General features: G+C 41.2%; 1 protein-coding gene across 3 annotated transcripts in view; it reads left to right on the top strand.

Annotated features, from left to right (window-relative positions):
• LOC128744735 (GTPase-activating protein) overlaps positions 1-12,160 on the top strand; it is a 68,571-nt gene extending 56,411 nt beyond the window's left edge. For all 3 annotated transcript variants that reach the window (XM_053841938.1, XM_053841941.1, XM_053841939.1), the window contains exons 6-7: positions 4,038-4,189; positions 10,587-12,160. In XM_053841938.1, the coding sequence (XP_053697913.1) occupies positions 4,038-4,189; positions 10,587-11,070 (636 nt within the window). In that variant the 3' untranslated portion in view covers positions 11,071-12,160. The remainder of the gene's footprint in view (positions 1-4,037; positions 4,190-10,586) is intronic.
• Positions 12,161-19,049: the final 6,889 nt, after the last annotated feature.

Genomic DNA, 19,049 nt, shown 5'->3' with positions numbered 1-19,049 from the left:
AATGCATAATAGTAATTGCTGAACTAATTAAGAACTATTTTTATAGCGTTAATCTTCTCGTTAGACGAGCGAAATGCTTGCACGCAGGGATGGCACAATCACTTTGACTATTCATTTGACAGTAGCGTCTCAGCCAAGCAAAATTTGAAAAATGGGCCTGTTTGTGAAAATAAGACCACACGAGTGCGGGTTTCGCAACACTGGTTTTAGCCCTGAACACTCTGTCATTCGATTTTAATCTTCTATACAGGTGGAATTACACAGGGCATACTTTCAGGATCCACATATTTCTTTACCACTTGCCAGCTGGTGTTCCGCACGGGAGTAATTTAGGATCACTTTTGTTCATGATCTTCTTCAATCATGTAACTTTATCGCTTTGTTATAGGTGCAAACAAATATGCGTATATTTTAAAGATCTACCTAGTGGTGCCTGTACCAAGGACTGCCTTTACTTGCAAATGTTGGTGGTTGTATTTATCAATTCGCGTTTGTTGAATAAATTTATTAATGCTAGTTGTTCGTTGTAGAATGATTCAGTGAATTCCCAAGTAACAATTCCAAGTTTTATTACTTTCGTATAGTGGTTTTCATGACAAATTTCATAAAACCGCTAATAAAACTATGAGCTCCACCAGAACTTTCTGATGACTGCTATAAAACCGATTTCTGTCCAAGTGGCCCACTCCTCAGAATATTTTCATAACCTCTACAAGAATCAGGTTATAAACTCAAGTAGTCGTATCACGCTCGGCTGAAAGCAGCAATAAAACCGATTAAGCTTTCGCTGCTTGACAGCCACCGCCATATTTCAATAAAGCTTTACGCTTTTCGCTCTGGCGAAAGCTAAATATCAGTTCACCAGCTTTGTCAACTTAAAAATATATCCGTGACCAGAAAAGTTAAAGGTTTACTGACAGATCATTCTGATCGATTTGGTTTATAGCGACCATATTAAAATATCTCATAGAATATTTAATAAATTTTAAGCAATTCTGTTGGTTTACAGCATGTGCGCATTAATTTTATCCTGCATATTGATATGATAGGTTGATAAAATCAACGCGCCACTGAAATTTTGTAATTTTTAATATAATAAAAATATTTAGTTAGTCAAACTCAATTTCTCGTAAAATCGTTTTAGTTGTTTCCTGTGACAGGAAAACCGATTGATAATAACTTTCTTTCTGCAAAACACTTTGCTTTGATGAATTTTTGTTTGTGAGCTAAAACAAAATACTGGAATATGGCAATATGGCCTCGCATGAAATAATGATTTTGGTGTTGAACTTTAGTATTCTTCATAATAGCAGCAAAAAAACTGGTCAGGGTGTTACCGTTTTAATAGGTCTATAAAACTAGCAGATTTATTGCGTTTTGACAAGCAACCGTGATAAGATCAATTTTGATTGGTATCCCATTTTGTATTGCTACGCCACAAGTTTATAAGAGACGTGGTACAGCCAACCAGTTTTAACGTGGTAATACAAGCAACCACAATAAATTTGCTTTATCAACAGTTTTAATATGGTTTTCGAACTATAAGTGTGTTTAGACTCGTATCTTCTTGGTATTGCGCATGCCACAATAAAACCAGAGGTAATCATTAATACCGCAATGAAACCTTTATAAAATTTTCTGCGTCAAACAGACAACCTGGAAGCACTACCAAGGATTGGTATAAACTCAGATTCTGGGTAATTTTGAGACATAAAATCAGTAGGATTAATTGAAAACCAACAAAACCGCCGCACAGTAGTCCAAAAGGGCGAAAAGTGGAACTTTTTTCCTAGTGTCTCTTGTTTTCATTTTATCATCTATGGTCTTCAGCACTTTTGTTCGTATGAATATCCCCCTTAATCTAAAACTGTCAAAAGTTCGTCATCGCTTACTATAATGAAAATGAAAAAAATACTTTTTTGTGTTAGGAAAAATAGACATAGTTTCTTCGGCAAAGTTGTAAATATTGTAAAAACAAGCAACTTTGCTGAAGAAATAAAATTTCTATCTTTATCGAGGGCTAAACTATAGGGCACATTTTTTAAAACTTCTTTAAAAATTGGTTTTTCATACTCAGCTTTTCTTAATTGCATTTTACAAGAATACAATGATTGCCTAGAAAGGAAAGGTCATGGAGATTTGCAACCTTCTACAAAAACATGTGTTTTGAGTCTTTCAATAATCGCCTAGAACCATATACTCTTGTAAAATGCAACGAACATACGTTAAATATGAAAAACTTATTTTCAATGATTTTCCTAATAAAATGCTGTACAGCTCTGCACGCGATTATTGATTTCAAAGCAGCATACGATATAGTCGATAAAGACTAGCTATGACAGATAATGCATGAACAAATAGGATAACTTTACTGAAATCTGGGTTTTTGTACACTGGAAGATTATTCAACTATTTATTTATACGATTTCTACCGCTGCTACCAGTACAATTGATCGTAGAAAACTTAGTTGGATAAAACTCACTAATTGACTTGATTAATGCATGAGATTTCTTTTTTCTGTTTCTAAACAGGAGAGCACTTCAATTGCCATTTCTCAATATGTACTCAATTGATGATTCTTTTACGTTCCCACCGTTGTTGATCTGTCCACAGCCACCGAACGGTCCTTCGGGCCGCGGCACCGATGTGGGGGATGTGACTGCACTCCTATTGTTTGCATTTCTCTAGAAGAGTGTAATTATCCACCAAGAAGGAGGCGGAGCCCTTCCCTAGACTCGAACGCGCGGGCAGGCGGTTGGGTTTCCTGCGACGCCACGACTAATTTCCCACAATTATGTCGCGCACGGTGAAACCCTGCCGATTCGATTGCCATTGTTGTGTACGCCCAGTGCCAGCCATGATGGCACGCAGCAGCATAAGTTACCGTAGTCGATAGTACCTAATGTTACCTACAATCGTACAGAGACGTCACAAATGTTGCGTTGGACGCTATGGGAGGTTGGGTTGATGATGGGTATTGGCTGGGAATTGGAAGATGAGTTCAGGCTATACGTTGTTGCAGTGTTTCGAGCTGCTGCTCTGCAAGAGAAAATTACCTTTTGCAGCATAATTTACGTGATAAATTACCCCTGATGAGGCTTTACTGTCGATCTTAGAGTGGGTTTAAAATTAATGAGTTGACTTGTAATGGCGTTTTAAGTGAAGTGAAATTGAGCATAATAATCTTAACAGTTGTATTATTTTTCAAACCAGGTATAGTTCAATTATGACCGCTCAATGTACCTGCATTTTCTAAGCAAGTCATGCCACCCATAAAAAGTTTTCATTGACACTAAATTTTAAAATAAAGATCGCGATTGTTGACTCTCCTACTTAGTTTTAAACTAGACAATGCAGTGCTTTAGAAAATAAACGAAACACGCTTCTGGTAGGTAATCATCGTCCGGTGCTTTCCGTTTGGAAATCGTAAAATTTGTAAGACCATAAACTCATACGTTTTATCAAGCAAACCAGAATAAAAACCATCTGAACGTGGCGAAAATTTCGTAACAGTAAAGTTAAGTTAGCGTCTATTTGCATATCGGTAAAATCTCGTATGCAGATTCAGCAATGCTACGCGGCATTCGCATTCGTTTTAGAATGAGTCTAGTAGCCTCTACGTTCCACGTTTCGGTTGCTGGTCGCTTCGTACTGGCAAACTGAATGGATAATTAAGGTCAAACGTAATGCGCCTTACTTGTGCCTAGTGCCTTCACGGTATAGCATCCGAAGCATAACTTGGTTTCTAGCATACTTTGCTTGTATCGTCTTACGGCGTAAGACTTTTTCGCGGGGCAAACAATGGAACAATCGCGTGCGTAGTACGAGTTATTTCCGCCGACAACAAAACAAAACAACATAAGAAATCATGCTCTGCCTCAGCGTATATGACTGCCGCGGGTAAGACAGAAGTCACACTGAGAGTGAGAAAATATGAATACCTACGTGACTTAAAATCAATAAATCAAATTGTCCACACATTTTCGGCTTTACCAAATAAGTATGCGAAATTTTAATTATTCATCATTTTTTTTAGATTGTGCGGAAGGAGCGTCCCCTCTATGTGCAGACGGCAAACTGCGTGGAGGAGAAAGAATGGGTCGACCTGTTAAGCAAAATCTGCCAGAGCAACAAGGCACGGCTGGAGCACTTCCATCCGTGTGCCTACATCAACGGCATGTGGACCTGGTAAGTAAATTTCGGATTGTTCGGGCAGGAAGACAAAAATGCTAAAATATTCTTTTAAATCATTCCAACTGAACTTTTTTCAACTGTCCCAGACAAAACTACCCACAGATTCTTACTGGGTTTACTATGAAGCAGAATATAATTCAAACATTTACAATTGCCACCTTAAATGTATTTTTCTGAATCACTCAGTACAACTACAGGACGTGATCCGTTAAAGGCTCTTTTCGCAGCTGCAATTCGTTGTTTGACTTCCCGATCAATACCCGATCAAATGAAAATAACTAAGTTATAACAGGATGAGTTCTGAGTAAAAAGTTTTCTCTCCTGAGCAGCTCCACGCCATATTGTCCAAAATAGCTGAAATCTTATATGAACCTCTTCGATTTAAATGAAACTTTACAAACGTGTTTCATACGAGGAAATATGCACCTTCCGCAGGTTTTGGCGCCATTTTGATTCAAGACTCGTTTTTTAAAAGGGCGTATTTATTTTCATGTGTACTATGTTTGAAAGATTGTATCTCGAAAACTATCGATTTTACAAAAAATATGTCTAAGCGAAAGTTGTAGAAAATTGATTTCTGAACATAACAAAAATATGCACTGAAAAGAATATTTTATCAATTTTTCAAAAATTTAAAAATAAAACTTGAAATCAAGATATCAAAAATTTTTGAAAATTTTAATTTTTTTGGAAAAAATAGAAGTAATTTGCAACGTTTTAAAAGTTATTCTAAGATGGAGCAATTTTTATGGACGGGCTACGTAGAACAACGACTTTCATGATTTTTTTACAACTTGGGATTTTTCAAGCAATATGTGAATTTGTAATACAAACAACAATTCTTTATGTCATTTACAACAAAATTGGTCATAATAATTATTTTTCTAGATGTAGCCGTTTTCGAGATATTCGGAGAAAAAGTTGGATGTATTTTAATTTTTTATGTTAAACACGTCTTTTTCATATGTTACTCCCGTTGCTCCACTGTTTCTATAAAATTTCTGTCAACTACGTTTAATTTCCTGCAATCTATCCGAATACATCTTATTGATTCTACCTTTCACTTTTGAGTTGTGGGTATATTGAAAACTGTATTCGAAAAAACTGGACACACTGATTAGACTAACTTTTTACGGCGTGAGTAAACATAACAGAATTTTTGACTAAAAATAGTTGAAATTATGTTGTTTATATCGGTAGAGTTTTACCAAAATAGATCAAGCTAAAGTACGCAAAAAACTTTGGGTACTTTCTTCGAAAATCCAACCATTTACCTATATCTAGGAAGGTAAAAATGTAATGAACGGCTGACTCAGTTTACGTCATCCACAAATCGTTTGCGAGACAACAAATTTTCAGCAACGTATTCTTCTTTTGTACATTCTCAGGAACTGAAAATTTTGAAGTGGCAATATAGTATTCCTGATCCAGCATTGCAATAACGAGCTCGTAATCTTAAGAATTAGAGGCCGCTGGTTTGGAATGTTACAAGATACCTATTCCTATGTAAAATGTAAATGCAGGAAATCGATTGGAGATGGTTTCATCCTACGCAGACTTCGGGAAGTGGTCCGTTTCGCCCTATTGACGTAGGACTACGTCTTACGGCAAGTTTTGAGATAGGGTGTCATTCCAAAAAATCGAAATTTTCCCCAAAAATCATGATAAAAGCTAATTAAACAGTATAAAAAGTTATTTGCCGCCCGTGAAACGATCTCAAATAGCTTCCAAATGTTGTCAAAACAACAGAAAAAACAAATTCCATTCATTCCATACCGTGCGAAATGCAAGAATGGTCTATTTTGCCCAATTCACCCCTAAATACATAATAAAACCTAATTAGAGCAATTAAAACTAATTCAAAGACAGGGAAATATATTCAAATAGTACCGATTTACTCGAAAGACATCAGGAGAGTTTAATTTTATCGATTTAGTTTTGCCTGATTCTCTCCTAGATCTACAAAAACACGTTCATTTGCTATTGCATAAAAAATCGTAATTTTTGAACGATAGTGTCTTCAGAGAAGTTTATCAATAAAATACAGCGCATCTTTTCAAGCTATCTGGGTGATCTTATATTTATCTATCAAAGTGATACAAAGTTTTGTTTTTTTGAATACGTCCAAAAAATTTTTTTTCTTCAGAAAAATTATAGAACACACTAAAATGAGCAACTTTGCTGAATATAGTAACTATCTATGTTTTGGTAGTTGCGAGATATAATGATTTATTTAAAAAGTACATTTAAAAACCAATTCTGCGCAATAGCTTCGCATCCAATTTATTTATTGCTTTCAACTGTTCTCCAAAGTTATTCAGTATGATAAAATACACATTTCTTATTAAGACTGTTTTTGCCTTTGAGTTAGTTTTAGTCGCTTTAATTAGGTTATCTATGTACATGGAGGTGAATTGGACAAAATGGACTATTTTTGCATTTCGCACAGTCTGGAATGGATGGGATTTTTTTCTTCTGATGTTTTGACAACATTTGGAAGCTATTTGAGTTTGTTTCACGAGCGGCAAATAATTTTTTATACAGTTTAAATAGCTTTCACTATGATTTTTGAGGAAAATAGTGCAAAATGGACCACTTTTCGAAGTCTGCGTAGGATGAAACCATCTCCAATCGATTTCCTGCATTTTTTTACATAGGAATAGGTATCTCGTAAGATTCCAAACCAGCGGCTTCTAATTCTTGGGATTACGAGCTCGTTTTTGCCCATTGTGCATTGATCTGGTAGGTTTCATCATTCATCACAATACAGAACAATTTTGTGGACAGCTTCTTTCCGCGAGTTTTGGCCACCGTGTTCTGTTTGTCACTCCAGTTCGGTGCCATCCGAACTTTGTACACGTGTAGTAAAAATCTGGTCCGCTTGATATCAACGTATGCCTTAAAAAACTGGACTAATTTTGGATGGCGGTGAAAAAGACAATTCTATGAAACAAATTTTCCTCACAACCAGCGTTAATTGGGCTTTCTACAAAAATGCTTCCATGTTCTGTCGCCCGACGCCTTACTACAATTGGCCGGAATGAATGGTCCGGCCGATGAAAAGATGGCTGGTGGCATGTTCTTCAGCTCGTTCGTAGCCTTGGCGATTGACGGCTTCATGTTTTGACCACAAAGTTATTGGATTAGATCTTTCGTTTGAGATTCGCACAAAATTTTTCTATCGGTCGCAGCTGGGAAACGTTGGAAGGATTGACGGTCTTCGGTATAATGTTTCATCTGTCGGTCCAACTCCTCCAGTGATCTCTTTGTGTAATGAGCCGAGCCCAAGTCGGGCCAAAAGACCACATCCTCCTTCGCGTGCTACTTCATGATGAAGGCGACAACTGCTAGCAGATAGTTCGTACTGTGTATGTGTGTGTGCGGCTTGGGCATTCTCTTCTCACTGATTGTCATCCACAGAAAGAAAGTCTTCGGGAATTCGGGCGTGGGAGATATATTCGACTGACGCTTCCACATAAAAATATCCATCTTGACCAGATACTTCTTCATCCGATTGCTTCGACCTACCGGCACAAGACGAGAAATGACGACGCTACCTTGGTCTCGGTTTTCCTCTGCAGCTTCTGCTTCACTTTACGATCTCGCAACATGGTTGGTTGGCCGGAACTAAGCCTCTGTTTGATGCTCTCGCCTTCCTTCAAAGGGTAAATGCCGATTCGACAAAATGCGACAGACAAAAAGTGCCTCACGATGTACAACTTCACAGCTCCGGGATAGAGCTGGCAGTACGAACAAAACATCGAGCGAAGTTGCTTGGCTGTTTTGTATACGACCGCTTGTGGAGTCCATCTAGTAGGTACGACTTCCGCTCATAATATGCTTTTTAATTTAACACTTGGTATTGTCTTCCGTTGTCCGTCAACCACTTCAAAAATCTCCCTTTCGATTTCAACGCATGCCAGCATACACTTCGTTGTAGACGTATAGGGTAGATGCTCCAGTACTTGTGGTAGTACTAGTAATGGTGGAAACTCGAAATATTTCATTACTTTTGCAGATTTTGGTATAAGTTTGATACTTTTCAAATGATAGTGGTACTACTAGTTTGATACTTGTACCAAAATCTCTAAAAATAATGAAATATTTCGTGTTTCCACCATTACTGGTAATACCACAACTACTGGAGCATCTACCCTATATCTTCAATCCAATACTGTCTGTTCTGCGTTTTAGTCAGAAGTACTATTCCTTTGCCGCTTCCTATTCTGCCGACAGACATCGACAAAGAGGATAAATTGACTAGCCTCTTATCTTATAACATCTTCCAGCGCAATGTTGAAGTAACCCTGCAAAATTCAACGGAAATACGTTTTCGTCCATAGTTTTCCATTTCGGTATGCTGCCCTGAAATCTACGAAAATATGATGCGTGGGAACGTCGTACTTCTGACATTTTTGGAGGGTTTGTCGGAGAGTAAAAATTTGATCTGTAGAAGCACGGGCCTCCATAACGCCCCCCTGATACAGCCCTACAAATTTTCTTGCTATTGGGGATAGACGGGGTAACAAAATCTGGGAGAGCGCCTTGTAGGCGGCGTTGACCAACGTGATGCCGCGGAAATTACAGCAATTTAGCCGATCGCCCTCTTAGTAGATGTGACAAACCACACCTTCCATCCACTCTTCCGGTAGTTTCTCCTCCTCCCAAATCCTTGAATTTATTCAATGAAGTGCCATTGCTAGCGGTTCTTGGCCATTTTTGTAGTTTTTGTAGAGTTCTGTCGGGAGTCGGTCCTTTCCGGCGGCTCTATTATTCTTCAGCTGATGAATTTCTCGCCGGATCTTTTCGACATTGGGAGCTGGCATACTGTTGTCGTTTCTTGACTCTCCTAGGTTAACTTTCGTTGCATCTCCTTCTGCTATATCGCCGTTGAGATGCTCATCGAAGTACTGCTTACGTCTGTCGACCACCTGTCGACCACATCTGTCAAATCCCCTCCCTCATCCCTACACATGTCAGGTTTAAGAGTGTAGCCCTTACGAGTTTGGTTTACCTTCTCGTAAGACTTGCGCGTGTCATCAACCAGGAATACTTGCTCCAGCTCCTCGTGATCTCTGCCCTCCTTCTGGCGCTTTTTTCACCTCAGGATCGTGGTCATCTCATTCCGCGCTGGTAGATACTTGGTTCAATTGTCTCTCGTGGATATGCTTAGATAGTTTTCTCAAGCACTTTTCTTCTTCTTTATCGCTTGTTGGCATTCGTTTCGTGTTTTCGAGGGTCGAAGCACCTAGCTCTACAAGAGCAAAGCTTCATCCAGCGCTCGCGTAGTTTTCGGCAACTGGCGGGTTGTTTAATTGCCGAATATCTAACCGAAGAGGGCGGCTTTGTTGCTAGGTATAAACCGATAGTTTTCAGCGCACATGTACTGCTACTAGGTCTATAGGCTATGGTCCGAGTCGATATACGCACCCCATTGGTGATGATCGAGAAAAAACCGGCCCTCGATGAGAATATGGTCGATTTGGTTCGAGTTTCGTTAGTCAGGTGATCTACAGGTGGCTTTGTGGATATTTTTGTGGGGAAAGAAAGTGCTACTGATCATCAAGCCTCGGGAAACCGCAAAGTTGATGCATCGCTGGCCGTTATCATTCGTGTCGGTGTGCAGGCTATGGGGCCCGATCACCGGTCTATACATTGCTTCCCTGCCGACCTGGTCGTTCATATCCCTGATGACGATCTTGATGTCCCGTGGTGAGCAGCCGTCTTACGTTGTCTCCAGCTGCGCATAGAACTCGTTGGTCACTCCATCGCTCTGGAAAAATTGGGCTTTGTCGCCACGGATCCTCTACACCTTCCCGCCTTTGCTACAGATCTCCTGCAGTGCCACGATGCAAACTTTCGGGGTTCTAACTGATCGAGCAGCACCCTGTCGCCACCAACGAAGTTTAACATTCTGCAGTTCCAGGTACCAAGTCTCCATTCCATGACCTTATTTCGTCACCTTAGTCCATGCCGAATGTTCCGAGTAGAATTTTGTTGACTCTTTTTAGTTTTAGTTTAGTGAGTTTAGTTAGGTAGCCGTACTAGGGCTTACGCTACCAAGTATGTGCCTCCTTCCCTGTTCCCTGTATACGACCTTAGTTTCCACCGGGGTTAGCGGAGATCGCGCTAAGGTTGCTTGTATTCCGGCTGGTACCACGTGGAGGTAGGGATAGGAGCTGCTGGATAAGCAGCTAAGGACTACTATGGCGTCTGTTTTACTTATTATCCAACCGTCGACCAACCGTGGCATCAGCACTCAGCCGGAAATTACAAAAAGTAATGGAAAACGTTTACGATAGAAATTGTTTAAATAATCTTTCAATTAAGCGAATCTCATTTTTACTCAACCAGCCAATCTAACTCTGTGTCCTTTTCTTTCTGCTTTCAGCTGCAGTGAAATTGACCAGTATGCACCGGGCTGCACGGCCGTCTCAAAGAAACCATTCCAGATGGAGCTGGCAACGGCGTTGGACCCGGCCCGGGACCTGCAGCGGTTGCACTCGCTCATCATGGTCAACTTCGCCAGCCTGGAGGAGCTGGATCCGACGCTGAACGCGACCTGCGACGATCCGGGGGCCGCGCGCCAGACCATCAAAAAGCTGAACGAGATCGCCAGCTCGCTCGAGCGGATCCACCGAAAGTACAAGACGATGCTGGCGCGGGAAATGCGCTACGGCAGCCGGCAGGCTCCGATCGGCGACGACAACTACCTGCACACGTCCCGGCTAATGGCGGCCGGGGGCAACCTAGCGGCGACGGCAGCGGCCGCAGCTGCTTCCATCATCCCACAGCACTTTGAAAAGTCACCACATTTTTTTCAGCGCAACAACCCGCTGCGGTCGTCGGACAACGAGCGGTTCTCACAGTGTTAAGTTTTTACTTCTTCATTGAATGTTTTGCCTTATTTGTATCTTAGGATTAGGTTATTTATTTTTGTTTTAAAAAAAATCCTCTTTTGTGAATTTACCATTTTTACCGAGATGCAAACGGTGCTTCTCTCTTCTGACTTTTTTTTCGATTTTGCAAGCTTTAACGAAACCGGGTTCTTTTGTAAGGAAAAAAAGAAACATAAAAATATTTAACGCGTTACGCACAACTTTTTTTGTTTTTTGTTGATATGACAAAACGCAAGTAAAAATGTACAGAATAATTGTGAGCACACCACAGAAATAAAACTGCATGTTTTTAAGTTCAGACCGCCAGCTGTGCTTTTGTTCATGTTCAAAATAAGTTTAGTTTACACATTTCATAATCAGTCCTAACAATTCCGAAAAAATAGTATGAAAAAAAACCAAACGTAATCTCAATCATAGGCCCTCGGTATACACGAGAACACACGAGAGATTAAGAATGATAGAAGCGAACAACCATCAAAAGTTTACTGATATATTATGTAATACATGTTAGCAATGTCAAAGTATTCCCGAATAGTTAAAACAAAAACTCCCAATTCCTGCCATAATTGGTCACCGATGTTGTGCCATTTCTGTCGATGCGATGGTGGGAACACCTATCACGGCTTGCGCGGAGAGCTGGGAGTTGACGAGGAGAAGCTATGCTTTGAGTTAAACTTAAAAACTACACCAAGCTAGAGGTATGTTTACACAGCCGCTGTTAGGAATTCGTGATTCGAGACTCAATATTTGAGTCGAGAAACGAGCAAAACGCAATGAACGTTGAACAAAGCTAATCTAAAACTATAAATGATCAAAATATATCGCAAAGATTTAAACTACTAAACTACTGAGCTACTACTACTGCTATCTACTATCTTACTACTGTCTCTAATTGAAGCAACAAGGGAACTAATAAAAACGGTGTATAAGATTGATGTCACCCTCTAGAGAAGCAAAGTAATAAAAGTAACAAATCCCTTTCTGCACGCTATGAACCGAGAAGAATGAGCACAGAACAAAAATTCCCTCCCAATATATATTATATATTTTAAAGTTTTCCATAAGGTCAGAGAATCGATTTATAAATAAACCTGATGCGAAAAAATAAAGGTCAAAGGCACGAAACTGATTGGAGGTGATACTATCACAGCAAATTTACTAGAAAGCAATGGTAATTTACAATAAAATCAGAACAACTGATATGAAACCGATGTGATTTTTTTTAAATAAACATAGTTCTTGCGGAAATAGACTTTCTGACTTACGTATGGAGTACCACAGGTATCGGCATCCGTAATTGTGGGATGAGCAGAGCCATTTTGCAACCTATCTAATTTAGGTTTAATTACAATTTCATGGAAAACATAGAAAAAGCATATTTGTCACGTTTTCGATGGAATTCATAAACTTTTTTGAAATACCGCACAATGAGCGGCACACACTTGCGTTCTTCCGTTCGTTTCGATCACAAAATTTAACGTTCAGAAACATCAACTTTTCCAAATTAAATTCTACTATTCATATTTATTCGCGACAGATACGTATTTCGGCCCTCGCAGGCTTCATCAGTGTCTATTTTCGAACTTTCGAAAGTTACGTATCTGTCGCGAATAAATATAAATAATTGAATTTAATTTGGAAAAGTTTTCTTTTAAATTTACTTTATTTTCGGGTTTCGTATTCTACTAAGACGCCCCAAAAATTTTCGGGAGATTTAGTGTTTTGTAGAATGCCAGTTTTGTGCAAATTTACAAACTACGGGACTTCGGCTGGCTACGTAATCCGTAGACACAATTTGTGGTTTTACTTCGCGGCTTACGTCGTTGTTACATGTCTCGAGCGTACCATGGTATATGAATTCCTCCACTACTTCTAGCCCCATATAGCCCTAGTACCACTGGCGGCCGACCTAATGTAAATAATTACTTGCTGCGTTATTGTGTATTTTGATGGATCGGTAATTTAAACGAAAGAGGCGGATGTTCTTCGTTCTGCCAGCCATTTGGACTGCCACGATTCCTGCTAGCAACCATGACTTTGGTTCGGGGGTGTTAATGGTGAGATCCAATCTTGCTGGGTCTAATTTGAAAGCCCTGAAGGTCCCGTCCACTGCTTTGCAGTTGCTCCGATGATATCGACATCATTCGCAAGTTATTAAAAAATAAAATAGACCATTCAAGCGGCAAATAGCAGTTGGTTTGTATTGCCATCTTACACCTCTGAACCAATTTAAATAAAAATCGTTCGACAAATTTTTATGTTACGCCAGTTTGAAGTTTTAAAGGGCAGATTATTCATATAAAGTGAATAAAAATCTTATATGACTGCCACAATAAACGTAAATAACAGCTGGTATTGATGGTTTATGCCACATATGCTCATTGGTGACCATTTTAGGAGTTTTACGCCACATAAATGCCCAGTATTGAACATGTACAAAAACGTATCATGCGACACCTCAAATTAAGCTAGAATTCAAAAACTAGATCAATGGAAGCTAAATCTGCTAGGGTCACGTTGATCATATCTGGACATGGTTGGGGATTCCGGGAAAAATCAATACTGGTTGTGATTTACGTTCCTTGTGATAGTGTCATTGAAGATTTTCATTTACTTTATATGAATAATCTGTCCTTTAAAACTTCAAAAAGGCATAACTCAAAAATTCGTCGGCCGATTTTTTAATGTAGGAGTACGTCTTACGGCAAGGTTTGGGATAGGATGTCATTCGGAAAAATTAAAAAATGCAAGCGTCACAAAAATATGAAAGATTTTGAACGCTAATAACTCTGCCAATTATGAACGGATTTTCATAGTTTAGATACCGATCGACTCATAATATATGTAGCAATTATGTGATTTCTACTACAACTTACTTTTTCAATCAATGTCAATCAAATAGTGAAAATTAACAAAAAGTTTCAAGGTCAAATATCCCCATTTTTTCCTGTATGGACTCATCACTGCGACCAGTATCGTTTTCATCTATTGTGCTATCGCCCGGGTGTTTGCTGTATAATCCGCACTGCATTTATTTTTGCTATAGTCGCTATTGAGTGAGCGATATGCTTCTTGAATTTTATGCGTGCTTGTGTGAGTACCCTTCCTTCAATGCTTTTCTCTACTTTACCCACCTCGTTCCACATGACAGCGCTGTCTCCAATTATAGCCCTGGCGCAACTAAGGGTCTCATTTTTGTACTGTCAATAGGATATATCGGGATAACATAGAATTCAGCATGAAGGAAGGGTGGTGACATCGAATAGCCTAATTCTACTAGGATTCGAACCCATGACCATTCGCTTGTTAACGCAGACTTGGTAACTTTGCGGCTACAGAGCCCCCCAAAAAAAATATCCCCATACATTTTCTTCGTGAACGCCTTGCATCACAGGCAGGGACGACAGTTAAATATACCATCTGTTTACTGTGATTTCGATTACTTTATTTCTAGAAAACAATTGATAAAGTCCCCTCATCCCAATAGGTTGAAGATTCTTTGCGACGTTCAGACTTATACTTATTTGATATCTGTGCTTGGAAAGCACAGCCACAATAACTGATAAATCCCTCTCGTTCTAACGAGAACTCTTTGGAACACAATAAACCTAGTCCAATTTGATGTCCTGAAAGTGAACAGTGATAAAAAAAAGTGAGCGACCAACCCTATCAATCGCCCCAATATTGTATCCATATACTTACTTACTTACTTACTTACTTACTTAGGTGGCTTGCCGTCCTAAGACAAAGCCTGTTGAACAAAGTTTCTCCATGTAACTCGGTTGAAGGCTACCGCTCTCCAATTTCTCCGACACCGAGTACTCTCCGCCAGATCTCGCTCCACCTGGTCTAACCATCTTGCTCGCTGCGCTCCTGGTCGTCTTGTTCCTACCGGATTTGAGGCGAACACCTTATTTGCAGGGTAGTTGTCCGGCATTCTTGCAACATGCCCTGCCCATCGTATCCGTCCAGCTTTAGCCACCTTCTGGATACTGGGTTCGCCACAGAGCTGTGCGACTTCACGGTTCATCCTCCGCCTCCATACTCCGTTGTCCTGTACGCCGCCGAAGATCGTTCTTAGCACTCGTCGTTCGAAGACTCCGAGCACTCACAGGTCCTCCTCGAGCATTGTCTATGTTTCATGCCCGTAGAGAACAACCGGTCTAATAAGCGTCTTGTACAGGGTGCACTTTGTACGGGAACTTAGTCTGCTCGACCGCAATTGCTTGTGGAGCCCATAGTAAGCACGACTTCCGCTGATAATACGCTTCCGAATCTCACGACTGGTATCATTGTCCGCCGTTACCAGTGAGCCAAGGTAGACAAATTCATCGACTACCTCAAACTCATCGCCGTCGATCAATATACTACTGCCCAAGCGGTGTCGTTCGGCCTCGGTTCCGCTGGCCAGCATGTGCTTTGTTTTAGACGTATTTACCTTTAACCCAATCTTTTCTGCTTCGCGCTTTAGTCTGGTGTACTGTTCAGCCACCGCCACAGATGTTCTGCCGATAATATCCATGTCATCGGCAAAGCAGACGAATTGACTAGATTTGTTAAATATCGTGCCCCCGTGTTGATATCCGCTCGGTTCATAACACCTTGTAGCGCTATGTTGAACAGCAGGCATGAAAGACCATCACCTTGACGAAGCCCTCTGTGTGATTCGAATGAACTTGACAATCCACCCGAAATCCGAACACAGCACTGTGTACCATCCATCGCAGATTTAATCAGTTTGATGAGCTTTTTGGGGAAGCTGTTCTCGTCCATGATTTTCCATAGCTCTTTCCGGTCGATGGTATCATATGCGGCTTTGAAGTCAACGAATAAATGATGCGTGGGAACTCTGTATTCACGGCCCTTTTGGAGGATTTGCCGCAGTGTAAATATTTGATCCGTTGTAGACCGACCTTCGACGAAGCCGGCTTGATAAGTTCCCACAAATCTATTCGCAATTGGTGATAGACGGCGGAAAATGATTTGGGACAGCACTTTATAAGAGGCATTGAGAACGGTGATCGCTCGATAGTTCTCACGGTCCAACTTGTCGCCCTTTTTGTAGATCGGGCAGATAACCCCATCTTTCCACTCCTTCGGTAGCTGTTCCGTTTCCCAAATTCTAGCAATTAGTCGGTGCAGACAAACGGCCAGCTTTTCTGGTCCCATTTTAATAAGCTCCGCTCCGATACCATCTTTTCCAGCTGACTTGTTGTTCTTTAGCTGCATGATGGCCTCCTTAACTTCGCCTATCGTTGGGGCTAGCACCTCTTCCCCGTTTGTTGCACCGTCGAAATCGCTTTCCCTGCCGCCATGGTTCTCCGCCTGGGCGCCATTCAAGCGTTTTTTGAAGTGCTGCTTCCACGTATCGGTCACCTCACGATCGTCCATCAGAATACTGCCAGTCTTATCCCGACACATTGCGGCTCGCGGCACAAAGCCTTTGCGGGATCCGTTCAGTTTCTGGTAGAACTTTCGCGTTTCCTGAGAACGATGCAGCCGCTCCAACTCTGCATATTCCTGCTCTTCCAGGTAGCGCTTTTTCTTCCGAAAGATTTGGTTTCGCTGCATCTTCTATTTGTGTCTTTCCACGTTCTGACGTGTGGCACTGCGCATCTTGGCCACCCGCGCAGCGTTCTCCTCATCCATCACCCTCCTACATTCATCGTTAAACCAATCGTTCCGCTGATTCCGGGCCACATGCCCGATGGAGCTCTCCGCTACACTGCTGATGGCTGTTTTGATAGTGTTCCAACAGTTCTCGAGAGCGGCTTCGTCCAGCTCGTCCTCTTCCGACAGCGCAGCTTCGAGTGAATGCGCGTAGTTTGCGGCGACGTCTGACTGCTTCAGCCGCGCGAGATCTAGTCAAGGCTTGCGTCGGTACCGAATGTTGTTCACAACGGAGAGTCTTGGGCGCATCTTAACCATCACTAGGTAGTGGTCCGAGTCAACGTTAACGCTTCGATAGGATCTGACGTCGATAATGTCTGAGAAGTGCCGACTGTTGATCAAAACGCGGTCGATCTGTGATTCTGTCTGATTTGGTGACCTCCAGGTGTACTTGTGATGGATTCTGTGCTGGAAAAAGGTACTACGTACGGCCATATTCTTGGAGGCGGCAAAGTCGATAAGTCTTAGGCCCATTTCATTGGTCCGCTGGTGTGCACTGAACCTTCAAATCACCGGTTTGTATTCCTCCTCCTGGCCGACCTGAGCATTGAAATCCCCGATGACGATCTTGATATCATGTTTTGGGCAGCGGTCGTATTCACTCTCCTACTGCGCGTAGAATTCATCCTTGTCGTCATCGGGACTTCTGAGGTGAGGGTGCACGTTGCACGTTGATGATGCTTATATTGAAGAATCGACCCTCGATTCTCAACCTGCACATTCGAGGATTGATTGGCCCCCACCCAATCACCCGTTTCCGCATCTCGCCCATCACTATAAAAGCTGTACCCAGCTCGTGTGTGTTGCCGCAGCTCTGGTAGATGGTATCTCTGAACGTACGTACCGTTGAGCTCTTCCAGCACACCTCCTGCAGCGCTACGACATCGAACTTGCGGCTCTTCAATACGTCGGAGAGCACTCGAGTGCTCCCTTGGAAGTTGAGAGATCGGCAGTTCCACGTCCCGAGTTTCCAATCCATAGTCCTTTTTCGTCGCGTGGGTCTATTCCGATTGTTCCAGTAAGAATATATTTGTTCTTCGTTCCGTGCTTTAGTATTTTTCGTGGTGCCGGCTTGCAAAGCCTGCTACACCAACCCCCTGTTTCGCCGGAGGGCCAACGAAGCTCCTTTCCTGTCAGCATACGACCTTGGCTTCCACCGGGGTTGGTTACCCGAGCTCCACCAAGGATGCTCGTATCCCGGCTTAAATATCCCATCCCAAATATCGGGTATCCCGGGACAAATATCCCAGCAGCCCTATTTCAACAGTTCCGAACAAATTCTTGCAGTGCCTATATGGATACAATCTGGGAAAAGGAAAGGATTACCGCTCACTTTTCTATGAAACTTTCAGCACATCATTTTCAGCACATCAATTTAAACTAGATTCAATGTTTAAAGATAAACTACGAAAATAGGAGTGGTCTTATGCTTTAACAAAATTGTTTACTCTCAGGACATCGAATTTGACTAAGTTAAATGGACTAAACCTCGTGTTTTTAGTCTTGACCTTGAAATGCGGTCAAACATATATTAATATTTTTTGAAACGGTGGTTCTACAATTGATGAAGGGACGGTAGGGGAAAGTCATTATGACACGACAAGTGCCCGTTGTAGTAGTGTATCTAAAATTTATAAGAATATGGAAAAGAACATAAAGTAAAAACTGGGACCGTTTTGAAAAACTTTTTATGCTGAGAGGTACCTACCAACACTCATTGCGTGTAATATTCTTCTCCAACTGCGACCAGCTAACTGACACCTTTATCTCATTTGCTTTGCATTGACAAGGGCTAACATCACAGCGGACTCAGGAGTCGTGGACCCCATTGACAGCTGAAGAGCTAACTTGTGTGAAGAGTGGCGAATATATGATATCTCGTTTACGCTAACGCTAACATGTTGGCATCGAAAACATGGCTGCCTGCCAGCTACTTTACTGCAAAGGATATGTTAGGTTCGAAAACATTGCCGCATGGCATCCCCTTGTTTGGCACTTGAGCTTTGCAATCCTGAATGTTTAGTAAACATTAGTAGGTTAGGTTCGTTAGGTTGTTGTTGTACACTCAAAAGTATTTTCACGTCGCATACTAATGCGTTTACGACAGATAGATGTGTTTTTACTTACAGATAGATGTTCAGTTACAATTAATTAAAAATCACGAAACATTTTGTAGAGAAATTTGATCTGTCACGTAGAGGACGTGTGGATAATTTTTAGTGCGTGTATCGCGCAAGCTGTGCAGATAGTGCAGACGAAATAAAATTTTTGTTGAAAGTAAAGTG

Source organism: Sabethes cyaneus, chromosome 3, assembly GCF_943734655.1.
Source record: "Sabethes cyaneus chromosome 3, idSabCyanKW18_F2, whole genome shotgun sequence".
In the NCBI taxonomy this organism is placed as follows: domain Eukaryota; kingdom Metazoa; phylum Arthropoda; class Insecta; order Diptera; family Culicidae; genus Sabethes; species Sabethes cyaneus.
The sequence above is the reverse complement of the archived record's forward strand: the minus strand, read 5'-3'. Positions and strand labels throughout refer to the sequence as shown.